Source organism: Poecilia mexicana, unplaced genomic scaffold, assembly GCF_051168715.1.
Source record: "Poecilia mexicana isolate PSO_F unplaced genomic scaffold, ASM5116871v1 scaffold_12, whole genome shotgun sequence".
Taxonomy (NCBI): Eukaryota; Metazoa; Chordata; class Actinopteri; order Cyprinodontiformes; family Poeciliidae; genus Poecilia; species Poecilia mexicana.
Window position 1 is genome coordinate 26,888,171 of NW_028263381.1, and position 17,310 is coordinate 26,905,480.

Here is a 17,310-nt window from a genome sequence, read left to right on the forward strand (position 1 = left end):
ATGTAACTCTTTGCAAATTTCAGTTTTATTACAAGAAATTTTACTCTAATCTGTTTCACTTGATCTATTTTTTAAATGGATTTCTTTATTAATTTATTTTTCTGAATTATTCTGAAATTATTTATTTGTTTATTATTCTTATTGAAGGCTTCAGTTAAAACCTAATTTAATTACAGTAATTTTATGAAGTGAAAAAACTTACACATTGTTTTCTTTCGTTTGCTTGCATCTCTAAACCTTTTGTTAACTGTAAGAGCATTAAAATCTTCTTTAGTCTTTTGTAATCTACTCTGGGAGACTTTCAGTAATTTTTTCTATGGTGAATATCAGAGAATTAAAATGATTTTACAGTTTTAATTATTGAGTTTTTATGTTTTTAGATGTAGTACTGTATGTCCGCCACGGGAGGGCAGTGCTGATCTTAATCTGGTTTAAACCTACGTTTTAAACCTCGTGAACAGACCGTAGAAGAAAAGTGGGGCTCGCTATGGCGGAAACAGAACAGCAGTCAGGTAAATATGATGTTTCTGCTCTCTGTCTCCAGTTCTGCTGTTAAACTGGGAACAATGGTTCTCCTCCCAGCAGTTCCGCTGCTTTTCTACATATTACCGCTGGAAATTCAAACTGGTTTATATGGACATTAATCTGGCTGCTTGTTTTGACCTGAACTGGTTCAGAAAAGATTTCAGGTTTTAATATTTATAACTCTTTCACATTAGTTACTTCACTGTTGAATCTCCTTTTTATCGGTTAAATCCGGCATAATTTTAATAATTAGATAATTTAAAGCTTCTAGTTGATGCTGTGAACCGAGCTGCAGGTCAAACAGCTGAAGGAGAAAAATACAGTTTGGTTCGGCTGGAAGGAAAATAATTCAGCTTTAATTAAAACACAACATGCATAAAAATGAGTTGTCATGGAAATTAAAGATTATATCCTGCCCTGTTTATTATTTATTTATTTATTTATTTATTTATTTATTTATTTATTATTAAATTGGTTGATCAGGCTTTCTCTGGGTGGAAATACAAAACAATTGAGAGTATTTAACCTTCTAACAAAACGCTGAGAAATATTATTGCTATATTTATATTTACTGAACGTCAGAATAATGAGAAGGTTTTAAAGTCAGAAGTTTACCTAAACTGAGATCAAATCCATTTTAAGCAATTTGGGAAAGGCCAGATGACGCTCATGTTGGGTCCAGTTTCCAGGTTCATCTGTTCTGTTATAATCAGCTATAAACTTGATGGAGACGCCAGATGTCGACGGGTTCTGTGTCCCAGAGAAGAACCGGTTCTGGTTTGAAATGTGTGAATGAACCTTGGAAGAAAAGCTGAAGACATTCTGAAGATCCTGGCTGAAACCAATCCTGTACCAACATGGGCTGAAATGCCTCTCTGGGAGGAAGAAGCTCCAAAAGCAACTTAGAAAACCAAAATACAGTTTGCAAAAATGATTTAATGATCTGAACCATATGATAAAAACTTATTGATCTGGATCAGCTGATAGTGAAAACTTATGGATCAGATGATGATGTCTACCTGGTTCTTTCCAGCATCTTCTCCTGAAGATGAGGCGCCTGACGCCGGGACCGCCTACATCATCCCCAAGAAGGAAATCAGCATGGTGCCGGACATGGGGAAGTGGAAACGCTCTCAGGTACGATTCCTTCCTGTTGAAACTCCCAGACAGAAATTAGAGCTGCTGCTGTAAAAGGTTCTGGTTCTGGTTCTGTCCAGGCCTATGCTGACTACATGGGCTTCATCCTGACCCTGAACGAAGCAGTGAAGGGGAAGAAGCTGACGTGTGAATACGAAGTCTCTGAGGTGACTTTACTTTTTATCAGATGTTTTTAATGGAGGTTTTTAAACATTTTTAAACATTTAATAGTTTTATACATTAGCAGGAACTGATAACTATAAAGTTAGCCGCTCTATTCTTCCAGAAGTATTTGATGCATAAATGAGCTAACAGTGGTGCTGTGACAAGTAGAGCTAATGTTTAGCTTAGTGTTAAACTTTGGAAACATTTAGCACAGTTAGCTTCATGCAGTGAGCTAACATGCTAATGCTATTAGCACATTAGCATGTGTCCGCCTCTGGTTTTATTTCCGTAAAGGAGAGCTAGCGTCTCTCCGGGTCCATCTGGACTCTCCGGAACCAGTTGGTTCTCCTATCGGTTCTGTCTCAGAGAGCAGGAAGCTGTTATCTTATTTCTCCTGTTCAGGTTTCATCAGCACCGGGTTACGGGTCAGAACTGAACCAGTTCTGTTGGTTTTGCAGACGGTGGAGAAGCTGCTCGGCCTTCTGGGAACTCTGGACCGATGGATAAACGAAACTCCTCCGGTCGACCAGCCGTCCCGCTTCGGCAACAAGGCGTACAGAACCTGGTTCTCCAAGCTGGAGCAGGTTGGGTCAGAACCACCTCTGTCCGGTCCGTATCTCGGGCTCGGATCACGTTCTGTCTTCGTTTCAGGAAGCCGAGGCCTTGGTGGCCGCAGTGCTGCCTGCAGAGAAAGCCGCCGCTGCTCCAGAGATCGCCGTCTACCTGAAGGAAGCTGTCGGGAACCCGACCAGGATCGACTATGGGACAGGTACTGGTCCGGATCAGAACCTCCGCTCAGTCAGAAGTTCTTTCACTGAACTTCAGCTGCAGTTTCGCTTCATTATTTATCTATAAAAAATAAAAATGTTATCCATCTGCCAGCACTTCCAGGTTAAAGGTTAAAGTGTTTCCAGGTTGAGGTCAGTTTGTCCAAGCATTAGGACAGTTCTGACCCGGTTCTGTTTGTCTCTTCAGGTCATGAAGCGGCCTTCGCTGCGTTCCTCTGCTGCCTCTGTAAGGTCGGCGCTCTGAGGATCTCTGACCAGCTGGCCATCGTCTTCAAGGTGTTCAACAGGTGAGACGCCCCGGCTGCGGTACCGCAGGACGGGTCAGGCGGGTCGTATGGGTCAGGAGGGTCAGACCGGGTCAGGAGGGTCAGACCGGGTCAGACGGGTTCAGGCGGGTTCAGGAGGGTCAGACCGGGTCAGACTGGGTCAGACGGGTTCAGGCGGGTTCAGGAGGGTCAAACCGGGTCAGGAGGGTCAGACTGGTTCAGACGGGTTCAGGCGGGTTCAGGAGGGTCAGGACCTGGTTTGCTGTTTGCCACACTTAGACTTTTCCAAACATAACCAGGTCTTTATAAAAACAAATCCACGTCAATTAAAAATTTAATATCATAAACTCTGGATCTGTTTCAGAAAAGTTTTCATCCACAGGAACTGACACAGCGTTGCTCTAACCATGCCAGCCCATAGGGGGCAGTGCAGCGCTAAGCTAAAACCTGTCAGCCAATCAGATTGCTTCAAAACAACCACCACTTCCTGTTAGGAGCTAAACATGGAAGCCAGGAGCTTCAGGTGTAGATTTAATTACTTTATAATTAAAATTTAGAATATAAAGTTATTAAAACACAAGATGATGTTGATTAGGATTCGTTTATCACTGATTTTAGCAAAAAGCAGAAAAAAAAACGACCTGCAGGGTGTAAATACTTTTCACATTAAGCCAAGTTGATTTAGAGAGATTTTTTATTCTTTTTTACAATTGTTTTCTGCATTTATCATCAATATTAGCATTTACAGAGTCAATAATCAGAATAAAAGCGCCCTGTAGGGGTGTAAATACTTTAGAGTGACTGTGTTGCTGAGCCTCCAGGTGTTGCGTGTCTGCAGGTACCTGCAGGTGATGCGGAAGCTGCAGCGGACCTACAGGATGGAGCCGGCAGGCAGCCAGGGCGTCTGGGGACTGGACGACTTCCAGTTCCTGCCCTTCATCTGGGGCAGCTCCCAGTTCATAGGTGAGCCAGACAGGAAGTGACATCAGCAGAGCAGCCTGATTGGTCAGGTTAATGTGTCTTTACCATAGAAGAAGAAAGGTCAGTTCTTCAAACTGAGAAGAAACATTATTTTTATTTTTTAGATTATTTTGGAGTTTGGAGATAAAAACTGATGTAGTAAATGTTTGTGTCCAGTAGGGGGCAGCAGTCCCATACAATCCAGTCTGATTTATATTCACCACACAGAAACAAAGTACACCCTCTGAGTACACCCCCTGACCCAGCAGGGGAGCTTCAGTCTGATCCAGTGTTTCAGTCAGGTTGAGGTCTGGACTTTGACTAGACCATTGTAGCATCGTCTTCAGTCATTCTGCTGTAGATAATGCATAAACACACATTCTGAAATATCAATAAACTTTACATTCTAACAAACATTTAACACTGGAAACATTTTAAATATCAACAATAAACAAACAACAAATAAAATGAATTATTAAGAATCTGCAAACAAAGTTATGATTCATAAAACAGATTTAATTTAAACCAAAGCAACAGACTGAAGAGTTTAATTATCCAGTTTTTGGTAGAAAGAGAAAAACAATAAATCATACATATGGAAATTATTGATCTCATGTTAGTTTCTTATGCGATTTGTTGCGACAGGCCTCGTGTTACCTTACAAATATTTGCAAGAACTTGAGATATTTTATTTTCTAAAATATCAAACAGACAAAAAGATTTTTATTCCTCGGATTAAAACTCAACATAAATTCAGGTTGAGGCAGCAGAGTAGAGCTGCTGCCCCCTGCAGGTGGCAGTTAGCATCACTTAAAATCAATAGTTTTGATCATTTATGCAAACTAAATTGCAAAAAGCTCATAATAATGCTTTTACATGAAAAATGCAGGGATTTGTTTGTTTATGTGATATTTTTCTTCTTAAGTCCTTCTAAAGCAGCCATGTTGGCTCAGTGACCTTTAACCTTTAACTGAGGTCAGTTAGCTGGTTAATATTTTAATGATTCCTCTGAACAAAATGTTTTTAAGTCTTTCTAACTGAAACATTTTAGTTATAGGAGAAAGAAACAAAATGATGTAACTTTTAACATCCAAGTATCTTCACAGTCAGTGATGCTGATCTCCTGTAGCAGTCAGTGTTACAACGCCTCTGGAGAGGCCTCTGACTGAAGACAGTTGCTATTAGACAGTTTCATGCTAACAGTTGAATATCCAACAGCAGAGATGACTTCTAGATGAGTTCTGCTAATCCACCTCATTTGCTTTTGCCACAAAGATAAAATCATTTCATAAATCAGAACATCGTTACTAAACTGGCCTGATCCCACAGAATCTGAACGTAGCTTGTGGCTGCACGGCGCCCCCCAGTGTTGGCTGCATGGCGCCCCCCCGGTGGTGGTGGCTGCACGGCGCCCCCCCGGTGGTGGCTGCACGGCGCCCCCCGGTGGTGGCTGCATGGCGCCCCCCCGGTGGTGGTGGCTGCACGGCGCCCCCCAGTGTTGGCTGCATGGCGCCCCCCCGGTGGTGGCTGCACGGCGCCCCCCCGGTGGTGGTGGCTGCACGGCGCCCCCCCGGTGGTGGTGGCTGCACGGCGCCCCCCCGGTGGTGGCTGCACGGCGCCCCCCGGTGGTGGTGGCTGCACGGCGCCCCCCCCGGTGGTGGCTGCACGGCGCCCCCTGGTGGTGGCTAACTCTGGTCTGTCCTCAGATCATCCGACTCTGGAGCCGCGGCATTTCATCGATGAGAGAGTGGTGAACGAGCAGCACCAGGACTACATGTTCCTGGACTGCATCCGGTTCATTAACGAGGTGAGAAAATCACGCCGTCCAGTCCATCAGAACCGGTCCGACCCGACACCCACAGCTCATATTTATTCATACAGAACCAGGATTATAAATTCAGTTTCCACATCTCCTCGGGTCCAAAACCAAAACTTCGGCTTCTTTTTAAATGAAACTCATTTAAATGAATTTACAAACAATCCTCAGTATGAATATTATTGATAAATTATTAAATATGTGAGGAGAATTTCATGTTTTTAGGTTAATATATTTAAAAACTGATAAAAGCTCTGAGAACAAGCAGGAGTTAAAAACAGATTCTGGTTTTTCTTTGAGTTCTTAACGTTTCTTTTAAAATAACATCATGAAACTGTTGGTTTGTTTTCCTATTTATGAGAATAAATTACAGATTTTGTGTTACTTATTACTGGTCATGTAATGACATGTGTATTCATAGCAGAACTATTGGGTCCGGTCGGTTTGGTACTGAATGAACTGCATTGTTTTCTAATGTCAAAATGAGGAACTAAGAGCAGATCAATGCAGCGTTCTGGGGGGAAACTTTAAGAAGTGACACTGTTAGACTGCTAAAACTGTTAGCCAAAAAACCGATTATGCTTTCATCTTAATATATCAGTGACAACCTGAAATTAACTTAAAACTAAATAAAGAGTCAAATAAAGAAATTAATTTAGAGTTAGTTACCCTTTTTTTCTTGTATGGAACATAATAAATCAGGATTTTTATTACTTCATGTTGATGCAAAAAACCCTCCAGTACCAGAAAGTTTTAGAAAGCATTTTAAATCTGGAGCTCAGTTCAAATCTGCTGAGTCACTGGTTGCCTTGGTGATTCTCGCCTGGTTGCCATGGTGATTCCCACCTTTTCCTGGAGCCAGGAACTAGACTAGGCATCATACTAAAGAAACCAGAATCTTCTTGGTCCACAAAGTAAATGTTTCTGTAGCAGAGCTGACTGGTTGAACAGAACCTGCAGGTCCAGTTTGTCCAGAACCAATTAGAGCAGAAACTAGCAGCCAATGAGAGTGGGCGTGTTTCTGATTGGTCAGAAACCAGGAAGCCACAGAAACAAAGACTGGATGGAGAAACTGGTTAACCCTTTTACGCCGGAGTTTCAAGCGTCTGCCTAAATAAACCTTCCTTATTTTAATTGTAAGTAGTTCTTTAAATGTCCTGTGAGATGATATACTTACCCATGTATCGATAACAACTGGAACTTTCAATATCTAGCAAGTTATTTTCGCAATATGCCGTCTATAAAACGAGATTAATTACCTCTCTGCAGCTGCAGCTGTGAAGTTGCCATATTAACCCGATACTTGCTGGAAAGGGCAACGCCTCCCCTTTCAGAAACCGTTGGAATTTTTCAGATAGCGCTACGTGTGGCGGAATTACGGTACTGCAAATTTGGATGTGTCGCTGCCGACACATCCCGCCTAGAAGGGTTAAATCCAAAAGGTTCTGGATGCTTAACTGGGTCAGAACCATCATCACTCTGAGCTGAAACATTCTGGAGGAAAATCTGGAAAAAATCTGGAAAATGGATGAAAATTAAAACTACTTCCTGTTCCTGTGACCCGTTTAAACGTTGAAGGACGGTTCTGTTGGGACGGATGGCCCAGGTCCAAACAGAACCGGTTTCTACACGTGATGTGAAGTTTTTCTATGTTCAGTCATTTCAGCTGTTTCCAAACCAAACTTCTACTTTTCATGGATTTGTTTTAATATTTTGGGTCAAACTAAAAATTTGAATAATCTAAAAAATATATGAAAAATGTTTCCCTGAATTAACGTTAATAATAATCCAGTGTCATTTATCTTTAAAATTTAATTTAAATTGAAATTTAATTCAGATAATTTTTTATTAAACTAATTATATTTAAATTTTAGCACTTTATGTTTTTTAAGTGAACTTTCTACAGATTCAGATGTTGGAAATAAATGAGCCGCAGCTGAATGTGGGTTTGTCCAGGAAGAGGAAGAGTGTGTGTGTGTGTGTGTGTGTGTGTGTGTGTGTGTGTGTGTGTGTGTGTGTGTGTGTGTGTGTGTGTGTGTGTGTGTGTGTGTGTGTGTGTGTGTGTGTGTGGGCAGATGGACTGCGTTGGTCGTCTGCCAGAGCAGGAACTGAGCGCTTTGTTTTGGGAGTTTTGGAGGAAAAAGGAGGGGAGGGAAGCGGAGTGGGCGTCAGTGGAGCGGCTACATCCTCTTTCCTTTTCCCAGTCTTCCCAGTGGAACACCTCCTTCACCTTTTTCCTTCTCCTGCCTTAGCCTGACCTTTCCCCTCGTCTCGCTCATGAAATTATATTTCTATGGATTGATTCTTGTAATTAAGGCTGGAGATATTTCAGATTTATTTCCAGCATTAATGGGCGGTTTAATGTAATCAGACTCTCTCTCTTTCTTCTTCATATGTTTTTTACCTACTACAGATGAAATTATTTATTAAAACCGACCGATGAAGCTTCCTTGAACATGTTAGGATACGTCTACAGTCTATGCAAAACATGTTCATTGCATTTTTTGTACAAATCATTCTTAGATCATCAGATTTCAGTCTGTTTTGTATGTTTTATGGTCATACAAAACAGACACTAAAAAACATTAAATTATTACCCAAACCCAGCTGCTGTGGTTCTGAGTCAAACCAACCTGTTCCCCTCCTGGCCTGTGGGGGCGCTGCACCAAGAACCACTGAAGGAAACGACACAAAAACCTCTGAAGACACTGAGAGCAACTTCCTTCTTCACCAGATGGAAACAAGATGGAGGCGTCAGATTTTAGCGGTTGGAGGATTTCTCTTTAGTCTTTGGCTAAAGACCAGGAGCCATTTCTGCTGCTAACGTTAGGCTAACATGTTAGCTTTGGAAGTGTGGAAGTATGTGGTTTTATTAGTGTTACTCAGATGTTTATCCAGAATGCCTTGCGCTGTTGTCCACTTCCTGCTTTTGGTTCAGTTTCTGGTCCGCTTGGCGTTCACATATCAAACCGAACCCAGACCGAGGTTTGGAGGACCAGAGGTCAGAGGTCACTTAGGCTGATTGAGGTTCAGCCGTGCCACCATGGCTACCCTGTTTCTTCGCTTTCAGCTCCAATGCCAGCGGTTTTCCTTCTAACTAGCTTATTGTTAGCTTGTTAGCCGGTCTGTGAGCTGAACCAGAAGCATTTCCTGTTCCTGTGATGAACTCGTTCTGTTTGCTTATGATTCATCAGTCTGACCTGATTCTGTTGTTGTTCTAACAGACTTTTAAATCCTGCCGTTTCATCTCTCTGGTTCTGGTTCTGATTCTGGACGCTCACCGTTTCCTTCATCGCTCTACCACATAAAAACATTTCTAAAATAAAACCTTTCTTCAGAGCAGCAGATGTTCATCAGTCTCGATTAACTCATCGTCGCTTCTCTGTTTCTGCTCCGTTTATCGGCTTTAAGTGCTGGTAACCATGGCAACAGCAGTATTTACTGTTGAAGCTGAACAATTTAAAAGCCAGCATTGCCGGGAAGCGTTGCACGTGACGACACATGGAGTGGTTTTTCTTTTTGTTCTGTCCTGTTTGGACCTGACTGTGTTTGCTGCTCTTTGTTTACAGCTGAAAGCGTAAACACGCCCTCCTCCTCGCCGCGCCTCCCTCCTCCTCGCCGCGCCTCCCTCCTCCTCGCCGCGCCGCCCTCCTCCTCGCCGCGCCGCCCTCCTCCGCGCCGTGCCGCCCTCCTCCTCGCCGCGCCTCCCTCCTCCTCGCCGCGCCGCCCTCCTCCTCGCCGCGCCGCCCTCCTCCTCGCCGCGCCTCCCTCCTCCTCGCCGTGCCGCCCTCCTCCTCGCTGCGCCTCCCTCCTCCTCGCCGCGCCGCCCTCCATGGCCTTCCTGCCGTCTCAGCCTCCCGTTTCTCTCTGTGTTTCTGCGCTAACGTCAGACACAGGCCTTGTGTGCGAGCGCGAGCCCCAAACATGAGTCACTTCCTTCCCCACATGCTGCTGTGAATCACTCCTTCCTCCAGGGAATACGGACTGTCCCCGCCCCCCGGCCCCCCGGCCCCCGGCCCGCCCTGCCCCCGTCTTCTCCTGCGAGGCCCTGCAAAGCGTCTGCAGCGGCGCTCCGCCGGGCGGAGAAACGAGGTTTTCTTCTGAGGTTGGCGCTCCGGGGTCTGGACTCGGTTGCTCTGCCGTCGCAGTCAGACGCTCAGAGACTTAAAGTCGCTGAGCAGGAACCGTTTGGTTCTGATTAATTATTGATTTTATCCAGAATTTATTCAGATTTTGACCATTTTTTTCATTCAGAGACAAAGTTTCATTTTGTTAGTTTTGTTGTTAATTCACCAAAATAAAGTGAATCTGAAATAATCAGAAACATTTGAGGCTTTTCCTCATAGATCAGATAACTAGAAAAATAATGTTGGTGTTTGGTTGTAAAGTGTCTGTGAAATTAAATTAAATGCTAAAAACTGAGTAGAGAACCCAAAACACCATTTCAGTAAATTCTAGATGTTTTCAGTTCAGTTGAATTTAATTAATTTTCTCCTCAGAGAGTTTATAGAGGATATAAAACACTTAATTTCAGTCTGATGGATTTCTAACGTCTTGGTTTCATCAAAAACACAACAATCTGATTTATTTTAGGAAATTTCACAGAAATGACAGGAAATGATCAATCATTTGCATTAAATCAACCTTAATGTGTTGAAGCAGGAACGTTGTGTAGAGAAACGAATGTGATATTTTGAATCAACAGTTAAAAGTTGAATATTTGTTCACCAGCTTAGTACCACATTTATTCAGCCAACTGAGTTTTAAATTTAATTTTTCATTTCTTCATATTAAATGTTTCTAAGTAGGAACAGGGTCACAATAAGCAGCCAGCTAACTGATCCAACTCAATCTGTTGCGTTTGTTAGCAATAGCATGCTAAGCTAACCAGTTAATGGTTTAACTGGGCTCTGAATCGTTACTTTCTGTTTGTTTTTTAATTTCTTAAAGGTTAAAATTCTCCATTCTGTGTCTCTTGTGTCGTTTCTTCATTTAAACTTTTATTTTCTGACGTTTTTAACGACGTGAGTTCGTTCTGACGGATCATTTCTGATCATCTTTGCTCTGCAGATGAAGACGGGTCCGTTTGCTGAGCACTCCAACCAGCTGTGGAACATCAGCGCCGTCCCGTCCTGGTCCAAAGTCAACCAGGGCCTGATCAGGATGTACAAAGCAGAGGTGAAACCGATCACTGATCAATGAACCGATCAGCCTTTGCTCATAAACGTCAGAACCAATTCGACCCAGAAGGTAAAATCCAATCAGACTCTTCCTGCTCGACTGGTTGATGTTGAATCTGAAGTTTTATTTTGATGGATTATCTGGAATAATCTGGAACAGCCATGGAAATCTCATCCAACATTCCAGTTTCTGCAGACACCTCCACAGTGTCTCTGCTCCAGTTTCTCGGAAATGTTTGGCTCTAAAAACTTAAACTTGAAAAAAGAGAAAAGGTTATTTTGGTGAAAGCGGCTCGGTTCTGCGTAAGCAGCAGCTTCACTAACGGCAACGAGGAAAAAACGTCTGGAGAAGAGAAACTTTTCCTCCAACGGCAGCGAAATGAGGCGGTGAAAACATTTTATTAAAAGTTTTAATAAGAGAAGTAGAAAGGAATGTAGATAAACATCAAACGGTTTTATACAGAGATGGAAATATTAAATTTTTCTGAATAGATTTGACTGATTTCTGGCTAAATGAGACCATTTCTCTCCCAGATTCCTTGGATTTGATTTAAACTCCCAAATAATGAACAAAAAGTCAATGAAAAAGCTGAAAAGTTTACGTCATTTGGCAGTCACTATGACAACGTATAAACATCGTTTAAAATCCCTGTATTTGTTTACAATTGTCATTATTACCGGGGTCCACCTACAGGTGGCGCCATAATCAGGACATTTATTCTGATTTACTGAATATGAATGAACATCAGTTATAATGAGACGTTTTCACTCTTTAGCTCATTTTTTATTAAAAAAAGTTTTCTGTCCCTTTAAAACTTATTTTTAAATAAACAGAAGTGATTGAAATGTTTCCATTTTAGAAAAAATAAACATTTTATAACAGTCTTTAATATAAACATATATTGTTGGTCTGCTCTCTGACTTCCACTTATTTTTCTTTTGCTGCGATTTAAACAGATTGTGGATCTTTTTTAAAAACAGTTAGCTCAGAGACGTTAGCTTAAAGCGCTAGCTTAAAGCACTAGTTTGAAGGTGCTAGTTTAAAGATGCTAGCTTAAAGACGCTAGCTTAAAGCGCTAGTTTAAAGATGCTAGCTTAAAGACGCTAGCTTAAAGCGCTAGTTTAAAGATGCTAGCTTAAAGACGCTAGCTTAAAGCGCTAGTTTGAAGGTGCTAGCTGTGCCTACAGGACTTTGTGTTCTGCAGCTTTTACATTCCAGGAACCATCCGGAGAACCGGGTCGCTGAACCGTGGTCCTGAGGGCTGCAGAGGCAGGAAAGGGTTAAAGCAGGAATGGAGAGAATGGGGCTGTGTGTGTGTGTGTGTGTGTGTGTGGGCGGTTGGGGGTGGGATGGGGGGAATGTCTAAGCCCGTTTTCCCCGCCTGCATGCCCACATCCTGTGTTTTCCAGAGCAGCCTGTGAGTCTTCCCAAAGAGCTGAGGGGCCAGGCTGTCTGCGTTCCCTTCCCCCTCCCCGTTCCCTTCATTAAATCCTCCCTCCTTCCCTCCTTCCCTCCCTCCGTCCGACCTTCCTCCAGCCTGAAGCAACCATCAGCAGACTCACATTCCTCGCTCCCTTTCCCGGGCCCCACACGGTTTGGGGCTGAGCTGCAGACCAAAGTTCTGCGTCTGACGGCGTCACGATGCAGAAACAACAGAAGAAGAACTTCTGTTGGTTCTGCTGCTGTTCGTAAAATCACAGAAACTGAATCAGTTTAAGAAAAACTCCAAAACCTGGATTATTTTCCTTAGTTTTCAAATGAAACATAAAATCATAATAAAAATAAAAGAGTTTACTCACAGAACTAAACCAGAAACAGGATGAGAGTTTAACGGCTTTCTGAGAGGTTAAGAAAATAAAATCAGACTTTTAAAATAATGAAAAACAATATTACTCGATGTGTTTTCTAGATTGTGTACTTAATATCAAATGTATCCATGTCAGAAGATAAAACCTGAAAGAACTGAAGCAACTACTTTTACCTTATTTAGTTTTATTCATTTAAAAGTTTCTGTAAAACAGATATTTGAGTCATAATCAACGCTAACTAAGCTGAGCTCTTCGCTAGGCTAATAATTAGCCTGAAGTCGATAAAACATGTTTTGATTCGCAGCTAAATGAAGCTTTTATGAAAGTAAAACTGGAGTAAGTTATAGATTTAAAAATGCATTATTTAAATTACGTTTAAAACAAAATAATAATATTTTGGAGCTTGTGGCTGTGGAGGTGAGCTAAGCTGTTAGCTGAAGCTACTGAGCGAACAGCAACATTTAGCCACGATGTGAATCCCGTCTGGACCAGCTGCAGATGGAAAAATGTTCAGTTTAATCTTTTGGAATATAAATATTTAAACTACGTTGAGCTGAGCTGAAGCTATGCTAACGGCTAAAAGCTAAGCTGGACATTTCCTGAATTCATGTAACTGTTGCTTTGTTTACCTTCATGCAGCTTATAGTCATTTTTCATACTAAATCTTTAGTTGATATAAAACTTTGTTTTTGATCTTTAAATCGATATTTCAGATGTTGGATGTTAAAACTAAAATAATCTATAGTTAATAACTTTCTCCACATCACTTCCATAGTAGTATTTAGCTTTATTGTTCATTTTAAAAAGCCTCAGTAATAAAATGATTAAACTTATTCACTTTAACAGGTTTTAGCCTGAATCTGCGATTAACGATGACTTTAACTTTTCTGTTAACTAGTTTTAGAAAACCAGATTTTTTTGCTCATCAGCAGTAATCACAACGTTTTAATCTGAAACTCTTTTAGATGCTAAAATTCAACCAGATTTATAACTTTTATTAATTTCTAAGTCAGTTTTTTTAGTAGGAAACGAATGTGAAAACCTGGTAAATACTATTTTTGTTTGGCTTAATTAAATTAGAACATTGATAAACTGGCCAAATTATGATCAGTTTCTAGGATATTTTTAACATTTCTGAGCGTAAAACTTTTCTCCTCTGTGACTCTTTGATTTTACAAACAAACTGATCAAATATCAGTTCAGCTGGAGGTTTTTCTGCCTGGATGATCGAGACCTGCAGTGTCACCGCTCAGACCGATTGAGGCTCCCCGCCCCCACCCAGACCACCACCCAGACCCCCACCCAGACCTCCAAACCTCCACCCAGACCCCCACCCAGACCACCACTCAGACCCCCACCCAGACCTCCAAACCTCCACCCAGACCCCCACCCAGACCACCACCCAGACCCCCACCCAGACCTCCAAACCTCCACCCAGACCCCCACCCAGACCACCACTCAGACCCCCACCCAGACCTCCAAACCTCCACCCAGACACCCACCCAGACCCCCACCCAGCCTCCAAACCCCCACCCAGACACCCACCCAGACCACCACCCAGCCTCCAAACCCCCACCCAGACCCCCACCCAGACCACCACCCAGACCTCCACCCAGACCTCCAAACCCCCACCCAGACCTCCACCCAGACCCCCACCCAGACCCCCACCCAGACCTCCACCCAGACCACCACCCAGACCACCACCCAGACCCCCACCCAGACCTCCAAACCCCCACCCAGACCTCCACCCAGACCCCCACCCAGACCACCACCCAGACCCCCACCCAGACCTCCAAACCTCCACCCAGACCTCCACCCAGACCCCCACCCAGACCTCCACCCAGCCTCCAAACCCCCACCCAGACCTCCACCCAGACCCCCACCCAGACCTCCACCCAGCCTCCAAACCCCCACCCAGACCTCCACCCAGACCCCCACCCAGACCTCCAAACCTCCACCCAGACCCCCACCCAGACCTCCACCCAGACCTCCAAACCTCCACCCAGACCCCCACCCAGACCTCCACCCAGACCTCCACCCAGACCCCCACCCAGACCTCCAAACCTCCACCAAGACCCCCACCCAGACCTCCACCCAGACCTCCAAACCCCCACCCAGAACCCCACACAGACCACCACCCAGACCTCCAAACCTCCACCCAGACCCCCACCCAGACCTCCACCCAGACCTCCAAACCCCCACCCAGAACCCCACACAGACCACCACCCAGACCTCCAAACCCCCACCCAGACCCCCACCCAGACCACCACCCAGACCTCCAAACCTCCACCCAGACCCCCACCCAGACCTCCACCCAGCCTCCAGACGCCCACCCAGACCCCCTTTCAGCCTCCAGAGGAATGAAATGACAAAGGGCCAAAACGACCAGCACTGATATTAATCTAAAATAATTTCAAATAAATGTACAGATCCAACATTTATTCAGTTTATTTCCCACATAAAACAGTTTGTAGCTTAAACTAATATTAGCAAGTAAGTACATTTTATTTCTTCACCAGCTTTTAACAGACAATTATCACAAACTGCTTTACAATAAGAACACAAAAGCAGCAACCTGTTCCCCTCCTGGCCTGTGGGGGCGCTGCACCAAGAACCACTGAAGGAAACGACACAAAAACCTCTGAAGACACTGAGAGCAACTTCCTTCTTCACCAGATGGAAACAAGATGGAGGCGTCACATTTTAGCGGTTGGAGGATTTCTCTTTAGTCTTTGGCTAAAGACCAGGAACCATTTCTGCTGCTATTGCTAGGCTAACATGTTAGCTTTGATTGTATTTACACATAAAGTTGTGGGCAGGAGTCCACTGCCTGCTTTTGGAGCACTTCTTTTCCCCTTTAGCCTGTCCTTCGTTAGCCTGTTCTGTGTTAGCCTGTTCTGTGTTAGCCTGTTCTGTGTTAGCCTGTTCTTCGTTAGCCTGTTCTTCGTTAGCCTGTTCTTCGTTAGCCTGTTCTGTGTTAGCCTGTTCTGTGTTAGCCTGTTCTTCATTAGCCTGTTCTGTGTTAGCCTGTTCTTCGTTAGCCTGTTCTGTGTTAGCCTGTTCTTCGTTAGCCTGTTCTTCATTAGCCTGTTCTGTGTTAGCCTGTTCTTCATTAGCCTGTTCTTCATTAGCCTGTTCTGTGTTAGCCTGTTCTTCGTTAGCCTGTTCTGTGTTAGCCTGTTCTTCATTAGCCTGTTCTGTGTTAGCCTGTTCTGTGTTAGCCTGTTCTTCGTTAGCCTGTTCTTCGTTAGCCTGTTCTCCTCCATTATAGCAGCAGTTTTAGCTCCTGTTGCTAATCCGTCTTGCTCTCTGTCGTGTTTTCAGTGTTTGGAGAAGTTCCCAGTGATCCAGCATTTTAAGTTCGGCAGCTTGCTCTCCATCCAGCCAGCGAAGCCTTGACGCTCCACAGAGGAAGGATTCCCAGCGTTCCCAGCGTTCCCAGTTCCAACGGTAGCGAATGCTAGCTGCGTAGCCCAACACATGCATTCCCTCACTGGCATGCTGCTGAGAAGGTTTGGACACATCCTCAACTTTCCTGCTCAGCATGTCGCTGATGACCTCTGAACTCTGGAGCATCTGCGGATTTTTGTCTTATTTATATAAAAGTCTCAGATATTATTTTTATGGTTTTCGGAATGTGTGATCATGAATGCTGCAGTATTGCTGTCATCAGTGAGACTGTTGTGTTTTTGTTTTGCTTTTAAGGCCAAAGGTCAAATTTTCCTCAAACGTATTCGCTCAGAGCCAACTGTAGACCGCTACAACATCCATCTAGGTTAGACAGAAACTTCTAGAGTCAGCAAGTCTAGATGGAAAGTCTGTGCATGGAAAAACTCTTTCAGTTTGCCCAACGCTAGTCTCATCCAGCCCCAAAAACAGATATCAGCTCCGTTCTGATGAATATCGTCATTAAAAGAATAAAATGAACATTATGGTTCTGTGTGACGTGTTTTGTGTTTTAACGTCCTAGTCCAAGCAGAAAAACAAGTTTTAGCTGCAGTTCAACAAACCAGGTTCTACTTTCGGCCTTTCAGTAAACAAACTTAAAATGTTATAATAGATATTTTTATTAAAAGATTCCAGCTCTTTTTTAGTTCAGCATTTTGTTATATGTGTACCTTTAAGCTAAGTTTATAGTTGATACGCTGAACTGGACGCAACAGAGCTAACCTAGCTTCTACACGTTAGCCTAGCGCACTAGCTTAGCGCACTAGCCTAGCTCAGAATGTTAGTAACTCAAACTGAACAATTTGAAAGCTTTTCTTCTGCTCTGGTATTCATCTGAATCCTCACTATCTGTGTTTCCGTTCACCATGTAATTGTGCTGTTTGACATTTATGAATTAATTTGCTTAATGGAAACACAGAAATTAAGAAAAAACTTGTTTTCCAAAAAAAGGTTTTAGTATGAGCTGATTTCATGACTGTAATGAAATTGGTTTAATTTGGAAAAGCTTTTTCGGCATCACAAGTCAAATGATCAACAGGATGTTGCTACTGACAGAAACCACAAAGAAGACAACAGGAAGTCATTGGAGCACGTTTTTATAACATTGCGAGAACAAACTTATTCACATTTCTTATTCAATAGAAACAACAAAATTGTTTTTTTGACATTAGTGAAAGTTTAGTTAACATTTGAAATGAAAATGCAGATATTGATGG

The 17,310-nt window shown here is 43.2% G+C and overlaps 1 protein-coding gene across 2 annotated transcripts; it reads left to right on the forward strand.

Annotated features, from left to right (window-relative positions):
• Window positions 1-425: 425 nt before the first annotated feature.
• ptpa (protein phosphatase 2 phosphatase activator) lies at window positions 426-16,578 on the forward strand. Of its 2 annotated transcripts, none has more exons than XM_088011228.1 (10): window positions 426-512; window positions 1,559-1,662; window positions 1,743-1,829; window positions 2,286-2,411; window positions 2,479-2,596; window positions 2,803-2,902; window positions 3,720-3,844; window positions 5,548-5,648; window positions 10,728-10,907; window positions 15,971-16,578. In XM_088011228.1, exons 1-9 carry the CDS (start codon window positions 488-490, stop codon window positions 10,857-10,859), a joined length of 918 nt encoding a protein of 305 aa, XP_087867354.1. In that variant the 5' UTR covers window positions 426-487; the 3' UTR covers window positions 10,860-10,907; window positions 15,971-16,578. The 2 variants fall into 2 exon arrangements, with proteins under 2 accessions (XP_087867354.1, XP_014853876.2); XM_014998390.2 differs by having other exon boundaries at window positions 10,728-10,835.
• Window positions 16,579-17,310: the final 732 nt, after the last annotated feature.